Source organism: Hydra viridissima, unplaced genomic scaffold, assembly GCF_058129835.1.
Source record: "Hydra viridissima isolate aposymbiotic clone 2 unplaced genomic scaffold, HvirCarnegie_v1 scaffold_5, whole genome shotgun sequence".
In the NCBI taxonomy this organism is placed as follows: Eukaryota; Metazoa; Cnidaria; class Hydrozoa; order Anthoathecata; family Hydridae; genus Hydra; species Hydra viridissima.
Genome location: NW_028324304.1, coordinates 15,361,069 through 15,375,006, shown reverse-complemented (window position 1 = coordinate 15,375,006; position 13,938 = coordinate 15,361,069). Strand labels below are relative to the sequence as shown.

At 31.2% G+C, this 13,938-nt stretch overlaps 2 protein-coding genes across 2 annotated transcripts in view; both read left to right on the top strand.

Moving 5' to 3' along the window:
• Nucleotides 1-13,938, top strand: part of LOC149888891 (uncharacterized) — a 380,578-nt gene that overhangs the window by 280,702 nt on the left and 85,938 nt on the right. The gene's annotated exons all lie outside the window — the stretch shown is intronic.
• LOC145189553 (uncharacterized) lies at nucleotides 3,679-5,633 on the top strand. The gene is made up of 2 exons (XM_080066214.2): nucleotides 3,679-3,882; nucleotides 4,119-5,633. Exons 1-2 carry the CDS (start codon nucleotides 3,880-3,882, stop codon nucleotides 5,526-5,528), a joined length of 1,413 nt encoding a protein of 470 aa, XP_079922340.2. The 5' UTR covers nucleotides 3,679-3,879; the 3' UTR covers nucleotides 5,529-5,633.

The window sequence follows — 13,938 nt, the reverse complement described above, 5'->3', positions numbered from 1 at the left end:
CTATTAACAAATAAAAAAAGTTGGAAGGAAAAATATCGATGGGTTTAACATGACTACAAGAAACTTAAGGTTTTTTGTACAACCTACACCAAAGCTGCCCAAATGAAAATGCTTTTTTGGTTCTTATATACGATCTGAACTTTACCGAGCTCCGTCTATATAACCGTTTCGGCTATATTAGGATCGACAGTTAGTAAACAACTGAATCATCAACAAAAGAAAGATATGAAAGATAACTCAACAACTTGTTTAAAATATTTTCTTCACTCTTTTGTTTAGTAAGTTTTTGTAAATTATTTACCACACAACGAAGTAGGTAGTAAATACCAGGGGTATTTCGCCCTTTTTTCTGCTTTAATGTTAATTGTCTGACGTGACAAGTTTTTACCTCGTACCTGAATGATAATAATTGAATGATATAAGATTATTAATTTTTAGTTCAATAGTGTTTAAAAAATCGAGGATCTTTAATTTTTTGTACTTAAATCAAAATTTGTTTTATACACTTATATGGGACGAATTCGCCATTTATCGGGGGATTTCGCCCGTGTAAAAAGAGTTAGATATAGGGGAATATGGGGCAAGATGACGAACATTTTGAAAAGCACTTATATCTTATTCAATAACAGTTTCAATAAGTAAAACTTTATCAAAAAGTGGAAAAAAAATTATTATGTGTCATATATGTACAAAAAAAACCCATGTAAAAATTAAAAACAGTCTGGAAAAAACTCATTAACCAAAGTTACCTCAAATTATCATCTTGCCCCGTATGCGGGGCAAGATGGCAATTTTAAAAAAAGTAAATTAAGTTATACCATTACCTTCTCAAATAACACGACATCATAAATTCTAGTTAATAAGATATGTAATACAAACGGTTATGTAATTTTTTAAACAATTAAACTATATATTTATATAGGGCTTTGCAAAAAAAAGTCTACTAATCAGTTCATAGCAAATTCCAACGCAACAAAATAAAGCAAATGTCAAACAAAATATTTTAATGCATAATAAAGCAATAAAATAATGACTAAGCTACACAAAAGTTATTACAGTACAAGTTTATGGTAAAACATTTAATTTGGCGAAACGACAAACGTGTCATCTTGCCCCGTTTATCTTGCCCCTAGGCTTCTTAATCTTCAAAATGACTCAGAACTCTACATAAATAAGTTATCATAGCTTAATGCTACTTGTATGACTGTCAATTTAAACAAACTAAATGAGAAACTCTTGCTTACCTTTGGTTGGCGATGTAATGATGAAATAAATCAAATACAAGTCGATAAATTTTTTTTTTCCTTAATATAGGAAAAACCTTTTTTAATAATTATCTTTGATTCTGAAAATAATATTTATAAAGAAATCATAAATAAATCTAGTAGATGTAATCTACTTCCCTTTAAGCTACAGTCAGATTTCATATTTACTTGAGTTTTGAAGATAACAATATGTTTTCATCTTGCCCCATTCGTCATCTTACCCCATGTTCCCCTGTTCTATTTTTTAACTAAATTACGAACATTTTGTGCACTTGCTGATGCAAAAGCAGACTTCACAAGCCCGTCCATAACAAAAAATGCATTGAAGCCAGTATTCTGATGAATATAACCATGATACTAATGATCCCTCAGAAAGTTGTTTGGACAAAGTCTCTAACCAATTTTGTTTTATAACCTTGTTATAGTGCGTGTGTCCAGCGGTTGTGTGAAGGTAAACATATTTGTTCTATGTCATTAAGAATTCGACAGCTTCCAAGGAAATGTAACTTTATGACCATTTAAATATAGTAAAAATTTTTTTAACAATGGGGTTATTTCGTCATTTTGTTGCAAAATTGCCCCGCAATATTGTACTTGGACAAAAACCTATTTAAAATTTTAACTACAAAAAAAATCTTCCCCACAAACGGCGATGAGATGATAATAACAAATTTATGAAAACTAACCTTAATAGTTGTTGTCAAACTTCATTCCAATCAATTTCACAAAAGAAATAACAATGCCATATGAAGAAAGAGTGACACGATAATTTCAATTAATAACATTAAATAGCAAATCATATTTAAAAGTTAAAACAACCAATCGAATTAAGCAGCAACTATGATCAATCAATAGTTAGTAGATGATAATGTAAAAGTAATAAATATCACAGGTCATATTAATTACAAAAGTAATGATTACCTCTTTTATTTGCAATATCAAAAGTGGCGAAATAACCCTGGTCTACCCTACAAATGTATTAATATTCTTTATTGAATATCATAAGAGACTCCAAGACCTTGCAATTTGAAAACTGAAAATAAAAACATGGTTTAGTTGCCTTGAAAGGTACAAAATGATTTCTTCTGATATATTAAACAAAATCCTTCAGGATTTCGCTCTTGCAACTCTTCGTAATCTGTGTAAAAAAGCCGCAACCCACAGTAAAATCCCCGATAAAACAACTGATATGCCCACTATGAATATTAATGAAGGCCAGTCAATAATTAAATTTTGCCCTCGTTGTCCATAACTATATTTTCTGAAAAAAAATCTATCAATTTTTACACTACTTAACTTTTTCAATCGGTTCACGAATTAGCGCCCCATTCAGGAAAAGTAAAACTTTACGCCTTTGAAAACAATCTACATGTTCTTATAATTGCCTCCATATGAAGACCACAAGGGGAAAACTAGATACGTCACTCTTTTTTGGTTTTAAGATCAATTTTTAAAGGTGTTTATAAAGATGTTGTTTTTTTTTTTTAATGTTTATGGTTACATCTTTCAAAGTTTTTTCACGGCGTTGACGTTTTCTCTTTTTCCCTTTCTCAAATAAAGTTTGAATGAAAAAAAGTGAAAAAAATGGTGTAGTCTTTGAGAAAACTTATAGTTTAAAAAAAAGACACTGGTTTTTCCCATTTAGTCTTCGTATTTCAATTCCTTTGGAGTACAATAATTTCAATATTTGAAAAAAATGTTTAAAAAAAAAAAGAAATTTTTATGTTACCAATATTTTACTTATTGATAAATTTGCATTGTTAAATTTGCATATTAAACATATATTTAACATTGATAAAATGTGAAAATACAATATTGCGAAGACACGTGGTATTTGCGCTATCGATTTCTTATATCAGTACTTTAACATCAAGTTATGTGTTGGACAACTTAGGAAAATTAAAAAACTCTTGACTTACAGTAATGCTAGTTAAAGTTGATAAAAAATGCCCTCTCATCCAAAAACACAAGTCAATGCAACTTAAGTTTGCCAAAACATATCAGAGTGAGATTGTTGAACTATATATGTAGAAATCGAGAAAGAAATCAATCGAGAAAATGTTACATTATTCTATTGAGAAAATTGTTACGTTTATACTCTATGGAGAAAATGTTATTTATGTAGAATTCGAGAAAATGTTACGTTTACTCTTTCGAGAAAATGTTACGTTTACTCTTTCGAGAAAATGTTACGTTGAATTCTTACATTGATTAGAATAAAATCTTCCCAAAAATCGGCAAGATAATAATAGTGCACATTTTTAACACTATGAAGAGGTCTTGATTGTTTTTATGAAAAGTCGTTGAATACTTTAAAACTGTCCCGTTACATAAACTTCCTGAATTGCTTGGCATCGTAGAACCTTCAATATGTCTAGAGAATTTTTTTTTAATGCGTATACAATTCAGATAATAAAGCCTATTTGTTATTGAAGTGTTTTTCCGATCGTATGTTTTTTTTAACAAGCCAATGTTTGTTTTTTTGCGTTTCTTTTGTTTTTTTAACTGTGGATCTTTTATTTTAAGAAGCTCACCAGATTTAATCGCGAAGCAAGTATAATACATTGCACAATTAACTGCTGAATATTTTTTAACTTCGGTAGTACTTTCATCAATGGTAAGTACTCAGTCGTGCTCTTTTAGATTTTTATTGTCATTGTCGCGCTACAAAAAAGGTTTTGTGTATTCAAAACTGAAACGTAAAACCAAATAAACACGTAAAACTATCTACATGCTTTTCTTGAACTCAAATATTACCAGAAGAACTAATAAATAAACAAAAAAATGTAGTTTTGTCCAAGGCTTTATTCGCTTTTAAAGAGTTTATAAACTTGGTTTAAATGTCATTTTTAGAATTTGGTGCCAACGTCCCCGCAACACCAAAAATGGCTGATGAAGCGGAGATATACTACTTACGCGTTTGCCTTACAAAGTCTTGTTCTTGGAATGGAATACAGCCTCACATTTTTAACCTTGTGGTTGTACATTAAGGAGATGGTAGTAACAGATAATCCGAAGTTGTACTATGCTATTATATCAATATCTTATTTAGTTTCGTCAACTGCTTTCACTCCGGTCATTGGAAGATTCGTTGATCGAACCCGCTATGTTCGTGCTACTTTTCTTTTTTGCAATGCGTTGCTACTTATGGGGAATGTTATTTATTCATTTTATTACTCTCCTTGGTTGCTAGTTACAGGTCGATTCTTGTCAGGATGTGGGGCTGGTTTAAAATCAGTAATTTGCAGTGAATTAATTCGGAGCTATCCGTCGAGTCAAACCAGTGTTCAACTGTCTCTTATATCAATGATGTTCACGTGTGGTTTTATATTTGGTCCTGGGGTAAATTTCTTTTTTAAAAATGTGGATTTTTTTGTTGGGAAATGGCATTTGAAAAATGTAAATTTTATTGGTGTTTTCATGGCTATTCTTTGTATCATTATGGAAGTTTTAAGTTTGACCTTAGTTCACGATCTATCAAAGGAATATGACTTAAAAGGTGTAGAAGAAGCTCAAGCTTTAACTAAAAGCGCAAATGCAAACTTTAATGGGATAATTAGGGAAGAAACTGATGAATATGCACCCTTAATCTCGGATGAACAGCGTAAAAATACAAATGTATTAATAAACCACTCAGCAACCGTTGGCGTGTTTAGTACTTTAAAGTTGCTATTTACTACTTATAACTCAGGATTACTGTTAATTACCACTTTTTTTATAACATTTTTTCTTGTCACATTTGACATGTGGTTGCCTTTATTAGTTGTAGAGATTTTGCATTTGACTATTCTGGAGCTTAACATTTGCGTGTTTGGTGCCGGGTCTTGCTGCGCAGCTATTTTATTACTTTACATGTGGAAACCGTTGTCAGATTACAAGATGTTTCTTCTCGTTTTGATTGCGCTTTTTGGAATAAGTATCGTCAATATTAGTTTTATTATCTTGAAGTATTTTCAGGCCAAAGCATTAATTGTAACACTATCTGTGATATTTATGTTGAGCTTTGCATGCGCAGGAATTGTTCCCGATGTTTTTTTGACAAATACACTATCAAAAATGGTAAGTTCCCGTCACCAAACGTTTGTTGATAGCATTCGAACTTCAATGAACGCTACTGGATCATTACTTGCGTTGGCAACCGCTACTTACGTCTTTCAATACCTGACAGTATTTGCAACAATATACGTTGTTATAACGCTTATATTAGGATTCATGTTTATGGGAAGAAGAAATTCTTTAATCATTCCCAAGATTATATTTTGAGTTTAGTGATTCAGTTTTTGTTTTAAAACATAACTTGAATTACTAAACTTAAATCATTATCATTTATAAAACAATGAAATATGATAAATAGAGTTTGTAACCAAATATATATTTTGTTACCGGCTTATTTGATGTTAAGGTTATTTTTAAAACACAAATCTTTTTAACTCAACTCTTTCTATAGAGTTGAGTTAAAAGGACATGGTTTTTTAAACATAGCTTTGTAGTCCAAAAGCTTTACATTCAAAGATAACCACGAAACCCTGAAGAGCTTTTTAAGACGCAAATGGATCATCTGTAAGACTTAAGTAAAACTTTAGATGCACGATAGAAAATTTACAAAATAATACAACGATGAAAATAGGATCAAATCATTTGTTTTTTACTAAAAAAAAACGTTTAAGTAAAATTTTAAAGTTAGAAGAAATTTATGATTTAAATTAAATTTATCTTCATAACAAGAAATATTTCGTTTAATTTCAGAAACTTTTACTTGAGTTAGGTTTTCTATTTCTCTTGTAATTAGGTTGAAGCTTCTATAAGAAAATGTCAAACTACGATTGCATTTTCCTAAAAAGAGAGCGACAAAGAGGAAAATCAAGAATTATTTAAGAATTAATTAGCAGTAAAGAAAATATCCGCATGAATTAAAAAAGCCAATAAATAAAGCGGAGTAAAATTTTTACAATCAATACTTTTTTATTCAAATATTTTGCCCACTATTTTAATAACTATTAGCGCAATATCAAGTTTTAATAACTGCATGTTATTATTTTATTAATTGTATATAAATATTTGCTGACAATATTAAAAAATTCAAGTGTGAAATATCTCTAAATAGATTGCTATAATCCACAAAAATCAAGTGAGAAATTTTTTTTAATTAGAATGTTGAGTCAGAAATAGGAAATTTCAAAACAGAAAAATATCAACCTAAATTTTTAAAATTCTGACCATTTTTTTTTAAACAATTAGTACGAGGCTTAATTAAACAAAAATGAGTATATTTAGAGATTGAAACTGAATAATTACAAAATATTCGTATTTTGTTGTGATAAATTCTGCATAGTTTTTTATTTGAAACCGCAACTAAACTTTGAGTAAAAACTGAAACAAAAACCGAAGCAGGCAGACACTTGTAAACCAAATAACCCGACTTAATTCTACCAGGGAAGCTATTGTAAATTGAAGAAGTTGAAAAATAATCCCTATCCCGCACTTTTTCAATTTTTATCATACATAAATTAAAACTGTCTTCTACCAAATAAAGTAAGCTGTCGTTTGTGATTCATCATCTCGTTCCAGGCACCACTATACGCAAAGTGAATATATTTTCATATTAAATGCACAAACAAACGTCTTGAGGCCTAAGCTTTAAAAAGTCACTTTTCGCAACAGAGCATTAATTAGCGAGCTGGCCAGGGACAATGTGACAAGATCTCTTCATGGCTCATTATCAATTTTTTAATATAGGTCCCCTTTGTTTAAGCCCTAATTCACTTGCGTAATGAAATTTTGTTTGATTTTGTTTTGTTTACATCTCATAAACTTTTTTTCTCATACATCTTTTTTCTCAAACATCTTCTTTCTCATACATCTTCTTTGCAAATTTTCTTTACATATAAAAAAAGCAAAAAGCAAAGTAGATATTACTTGTGAATAGGTTGCGGATGACAATTATCTTAAATGCTGCTTTTTTCCAAAGTGCAGCATGAGATTTTTTTTCTCAGTGTAGGAGCTGTTTATAATGAAAACGGCCAAACTCATTTCGTCAAATGTTTATTGACTGAAGTGACGTTAATTATTTGAGGTAAAAATGTTTGTGGTTAAGTATATTCTAGATAAACGATTTTTAACGCGTAAATTTACTCAATTCAATTAAGAGAATTATTTTATTGAAACGCAAAACTATTAAATTTATTAATTTGAATTTAAATAAACGTAGATCAAAATAAAGGACTTATATTTAAATTAATTTTTGTTTCTTGATCCTAAGTTCTTAATGTATATCAAAAGTTTGCATTTGATGAATTGATAACAAATAATAATATGCAAACTAATTGATAGGTGAACTTTAGGTAAAGCTACAGTTAAGCGGCCTAAAATAAATTTAAATTTTCGCTTTTAAAAATACGGTGGAGAGTTTGAATGCATTTAATTAGAACAAAAGTATGCACGCATGAGTGATTTCAAAAAAGAAATAAATTTTAGAAGTGGAATTAAATAAAGTTTAGAAGAAGTGGAATAAAAATAGTACAGCGCGCTTGATTTTAAATTACTATATCTTAAATTTCTATAAAACTTAAAAAATTGTCAGGTAAACACTTGCTATTATAATACGGCTATTTTCATAGCCACATGTCTCTTAAAAACACATCAGCATGAACAATTATCATTTAAACTTATATTCTTTAACTATTACAAATAACTTTAGTAAATAAATAATCAAAAATAAATCTCCGCATAACATATTAAAGTAACAAAGTAAAAACAATATCATAAAAATCACATAATAACAATAGAAAATGTTATATAAAAATTATACAGTTCCAATTTCAAAAAAAAAAAAAACTAAAAAAACTACTTTGAAATTTATCTACTTTGGTTTTATCTACTATTCAATGATGCTTTTAGTCTCCACGAACGAGAGCGCAAAAAGCGAAAATGTAAATTTATTTTAGGCCGCTTAACTGTAGCTTTACCGAACTTTATACATGGGTGGATAATTTCAATCATCATTTCTGGAAGCAAGTACTCCGCTGTGTGCATTCCGAATTTTCTTAAGGAAATTTTTATACATTAAAAATTTTTTAGAAATATCATACAAAAGAGATTTTTTTTTCTTCTTTTACAAGTCATTTGGTTTTAGTTTGGTTTTTAGAAGCTCTGCATTACAGAGTTTTTTATTTGACTTCACAAAAAACTGCTTTAAACATCTTCAATGTTTCTTCAAGGAGCTGACGGTTGAATTCTTTTTCAATATAACTTGAATTTTACTTTGTGTTGAAAAGTTATTTTAATTCTACTTGTTTAGTAGTTTCAAGCATCTAACGGTTTCTTACAAAGCGTGTACACAAAATAAATGTGAAAGAATGAGCGTGTCATTTTTTTTTCAGTGGTTGTATTAAAACCTTTTTACTTGTTTTGTATTTTGTTTACAACGTATTATGATTTTTAAAAAATATGTTAGTTTTTGGATTTAATTTGAAATTAGTTTTAAAAATGACAAAAGAAGAAAACGTAAGAGAAAAAATTATGCACAAATATTTACAAAATCCTAATAGTAGCTACAATTCTATAGCAAAATCGTTGCAAATACATCCATACACCGTTAGTCGTGTTATTCAACGTTTTTCTCAAACAAAATCGATCAAACGCAAATCTGGTGGTGGAAGAAAAGAAATTTTTAAAGATATAAAACTAGTTAGAAAACTTGTTAACAGTTTTAAAAACAACCCAAGCCTTTCACTAAGAGAACGCGCAAAAATATACGGATTTTCTCATAGTTTTGTTGCAAAAGTTAAAAAAAAACATGGTTTTCATTCTTTCAAAGCACAAAAAGTGCCCAACCTTTCTGAAACTTAATAAAAGTGCAAGAACCCGCGGCAGAAAGTTGTATGACAATTTTATTTCTAAAAATTTCTGTATTGAAGATGATGAAACTTATATCAAGTACAATCATTAACAAATTCCTGGTGCTGTTTATTTTATTGCCAAATGTAGAGGAAAAGCAGATAAGAAATTTAAATACACAAAACATGACAAGTTCGCTAAAAAAGCTTTGATTTGGCAAGCTATTTGCAGTTGCGGCAAATAATCAGCACCTTTTTATTTCTCAGTCCAAACTTTCTGGTCAAATATATGTTAAAGAATGTTTACAAAAACGCCTTTTACCTCTCATTAAATCACACAATAACAGACCTGTGTTCTGGCCTGATTTAGCTTCAATTCATTATTGTAGACTAGCTATGGAATGGTATAAAAAGAATAATGTGAAACTTGTGCCTAAAACAGAAAATCCTCCAAACTACTCAAAATTGAGAGTAATTGAAAAGTACTGGGCTATTATTAAAAAAAAAATGTAAAAAAAAACAAAAAAAGCTTTGCAGAAACATTAAAGATATTAAAATATCATTTAAAAAAGCATCAAATAGTTTTGATTCTTATTCTGTGCACAAGCTTATGGAATATCATTTAAAAAAGAATCAAATAGTTTTGATTCTTATTCTGTGTGTGTGTGTGTGTGTGTGTGTGTGTGTGTGTGTGTGTGTGTGTGTGTGTGTGTGTGTGTGTGTGTGTGTGTGTATACGTATGTATATATCAAGCAACCAAAAAAGTTCGTGCGATTTATCCTAATTACCTATTTCTAAGAAATGTATTAAGAAAACTGGTTGTGGTGAGGGGATGATTTTGCATATAAATTAAAGCTTGTTTTAAGGAGAATCAATCAGTGTGTTTCATAAGTTTTATTAGTGCGTTTTAAATTTAAAAGTCTTAAGTGGAGTATAGCTGTGTCAGATGCCATAATTCGCGCCTGTTTACTTTATGAGTTCAAACTTGGAACCAAAGCTGCAGAAGCTTGTCGTAAGATATGCGCTGCTTTTGGGGAAAGTACCATAGCAGAACGGACGGGTCAAAAGTGGTTTAAAAAATTTTCTTCTGGAAACGAAAACCTTGAAGATGAACCAAGATCCATCGTAAACAACGAGGATATCAAGCTGGCAATCGAGCAGGACTCCAGTCAAACATGTCAGGACCTTGCCTTAAGATTTAATGTGAGTGATGAAACTATTCATTTACATTTGCACCAACTTGGAAAACGTTGGAAGTTGAGCAAATGGGTACCTTATGAGTTGAGTGAAACAAACAAGCTACAGCGCTTAACCATTTGTTCTTCATTGCTTTCCCGCCACAATTTAGTGCCATTTTTTGACCGGATGTTGACGTGCGACGAAAAATGGATTATGTACTGCAACAAAAAACGAACATATCATTGGCTAGCCAGTAACGATCTAGTACCGATGACTCCTAAACCAAGCATTCACCAACAAAAGGTTTTACTGTGTGTATGGTGGACTACAGCAGGTATCGTTCACTATGAGTTGCTACCAAGTGGACAAACCATTACTGCTGAGGTATACTCAGCCCAATTGGACAGAGTTTCGGTTGCCCTTCACCAAAAACAAGCAGCTTTGGCAAACAGAAAAGGTGTTGTATTCCACCAGGAAAACGCCAGACCGCACACCGCAAAAATCACGCGGGAAACTCCAGCACGTTTACAATGGGAGATTCTAACTTACCCTCCGTATTCACCAGACCTTGCGCCAAGCGACTATCACCTGTTTTTGCCCCTGGATAATCATATGATGAATCGACAGTTTCGAAAATGAGTTAATTCAGTTTTTTAGCTACCAAACTCAAGACTTTTGTAAAAATGGAATATACCAGCTTGTTTCACGATGGGAGAAAGTTATTCTTGCTGAAGGAGAGTATTTTTCAGAATAAACTTTATTAAAACTGTTATTATGTGTATTTATTTATGGATCTGCAAAACCGCACGAACATTTTTGGTTGCCTGATATATTATTCCTAGGCCTCTATACATATATATTATGGCCAAGCGATATATTGATATCGCTTGGCCATAATATATATGTATAGAGGCCTAGGAATAATATATCAGGCAACCAAGTTGATTTGCGTCGGTAATTCTAAGCGTTCGGATTGTTTGACAAGTTAAAAATCACTTACCAAAATCTTACCATAATTTGTGCTGGCAGATTTAATTCCGCCTGAATTTTATATTCAGCGGTTAGATGATGGCATTGGCTTTGAAAGTACTTTGATTGCGAATAAAGCTAAGTGGCATAAACCCTGCAGAATGTTTTACTATTCCACTGAACTCAATCGAGCAGTTAAACGTTTTCGTTACGCATCCCTAGCTGCAGTGGGTGAATCCTTGTTAAATGAAACCCAGGCACTTAATGTTGAGCACAGTTCATTCAGGCAATCAATGTCAAGTGATATGAGAAAATCAAATTTGGTTTACACACAACCGGTTTGTTTTATTTGTGATACTAGTGAGTCAAAAGACTCATTGCACAGCATCTGTACCACGGATCTGGATATTAAAGTCCGAGAGTGTGCAACTACCTTGGTTGATTCTACATTATTGACCAAGTTGAGCGACACAGATTTAATTGCTCAAGACGCTAAGTATCACACTAAGTGTCTCAATGACCTGTACAACAAAAAACGCGCTTTTGATTGACGCATGCGTGCTGAAACGCAGCAAGTAGAAGATGAAGTTGACAGTGAATATGTTATTGATTTTGCTCAGTTGATCGTTTACATTGAAGAAACAAGATCAGAGAATGGTATCACACCCATCTTCAAACTAGCTGATCTAGCTAGACTATATGCTGATCGTTTGTGCCAACTAACTGAAAATAGCCTACATACACCAACTTTGCGTATGCATAGCACACGTTTAAAAGAAAAACTTTAAGCCCATTTTCTTAACATTAATGCACAACAGGAAGGTTGAGATGTTTTACTTTTTTTTAATTGTGACATTGGTCCAGCACTTCTTAAAGCCTCTCCATATGACTGTGATTGTGATGCAGTTTGTTTGTCAAGGGCTGCGCAGATTATACGCATCCAATATGGATGACGCTTCCTGAAGCTGATAAATGCTGTCCTGAGTTAATTCAGTGCGGATGTAAGACAGGTTGTACAACACGCCGCTGTAAATGTGTTCGTAACAGCTTAAAATGTACTGCTCTTTGCAGTTGTCAAGGAGAGTGTACCAGAGATTGAAATGTAAAAATTTATAGATTAATATTAACTAATATGCTTATTAAAAGTTGTTTTGGCTTCTTAGGTGCTTTAAACTTTTTTATTGAGTAACAAGTTTTTTAGAAATATTTATTAAAAAAAAAAAATATTTTTTTAAAAAAAAAATAGGGGGGGAGGGGTATTTCTTGGGCAAGAGGGCCGTGCCCAAGCCCCTTTCCTACTGATTGGTGCATATGCGATCAAAGTATACTTCGAATGGCCTACCATCCCTTGAATTTTGGCCAAGATTAGTTGAACGGATTAAAATTTTAAAGTTTTTTATAAATCCAAGATGGCGGTAACTGCCATCATGGATTCATGACAGTTCTGGTCATGCTATGCTTTGCCACCATAGCTTAAAATGATCAACATATTTTTCTGAGTTATTGGTGAAAATTTTATGCTTTTATCCACTTTTGCACAGTTTTAGTCATTTTTAATGCTAATCTGCTGCACTAGTAATGCTAGTTCTCCTTTACATTTGAAGAGAACTCCATTTCATTGAAGTTCTCCACGAGTAAATTTTCCGAAGCCAAAAATAAAATATAGAATAATTGATATGTAAAAAATTAAAACGTGGTTAAATTAATTAGCTACCAGTCTTGAAAAAAGTCCTTAAATACAATTAATCCAGAATAGAAAAATTTTTTTAAATATGAGTTCAAATGAAGCATCAATAACAAAAAAAAAAAGAAAGTAAAACAAAAAGAAGTAATGCAACAAAAGAACTTGAACGAGTAGCTAAAGTAGAAAAGTCAAGCAAAGTAGAGATAAACAAGAACCCATAGTAATTGATAATCCAGCATGTAAAAAGCGACAAAAGGTTATTTTGCATTTATAACTAACAAAAGATTTAATGATGTTCATTCGATATTGTAAACGATCTTTAAAAAATAATTTAGAATGAACAAAATTTTTTTCTGATGATATTTGTTTTAAGATTGTCTTAAAGCATTTTTGTAAACTTGACTTTTTTTACTTTTAATTAAAAATTTAGCAATCAGCAAGTTAGCTTTTATTTAAAGAGCTCTACTTATAAAATTTGAAACTTTTAAACACTTCTATGCATGGACAAGGGCTAGCCCGTTTGCCGAGCTAGCCCGGTATAGCAGTCTAAAGTTAATCCCGTCAATAAATACTCCCGGAGTATTTATTTCCTAGGGAATATGTACTCCGGAAGTATTTTTATCCTAGGAAATAATTACTCACGGGAGTAATTATTTCCTGGGATAAAAATATTCCCCCAGGATATAAGTACTCCCCTAAAGTTGAATTTTGAAATATATAAATATAACACTGAATTTGAGGTGGCGCGTCGCATCTCTCTGATGCGTACTGATTAAATAATTTTAAGCGTAACAACATTGGTTAAAAAACAGATGGTTTTTACAGTATTTTTACATTGAAAAGAGGTTGCATCTTTTATTATTTTACTTCCTTTAAAGTTTTCAAAAATATTATAAAAATACCGTGGCACCTCCAAATTTTATCAAGAGGATATTTTTTCTTTCTACTTGTACCGTTTTTTTTGGTAATCGGCTTTAATCGGCATTTTATTGGGTTTCCCATGGTT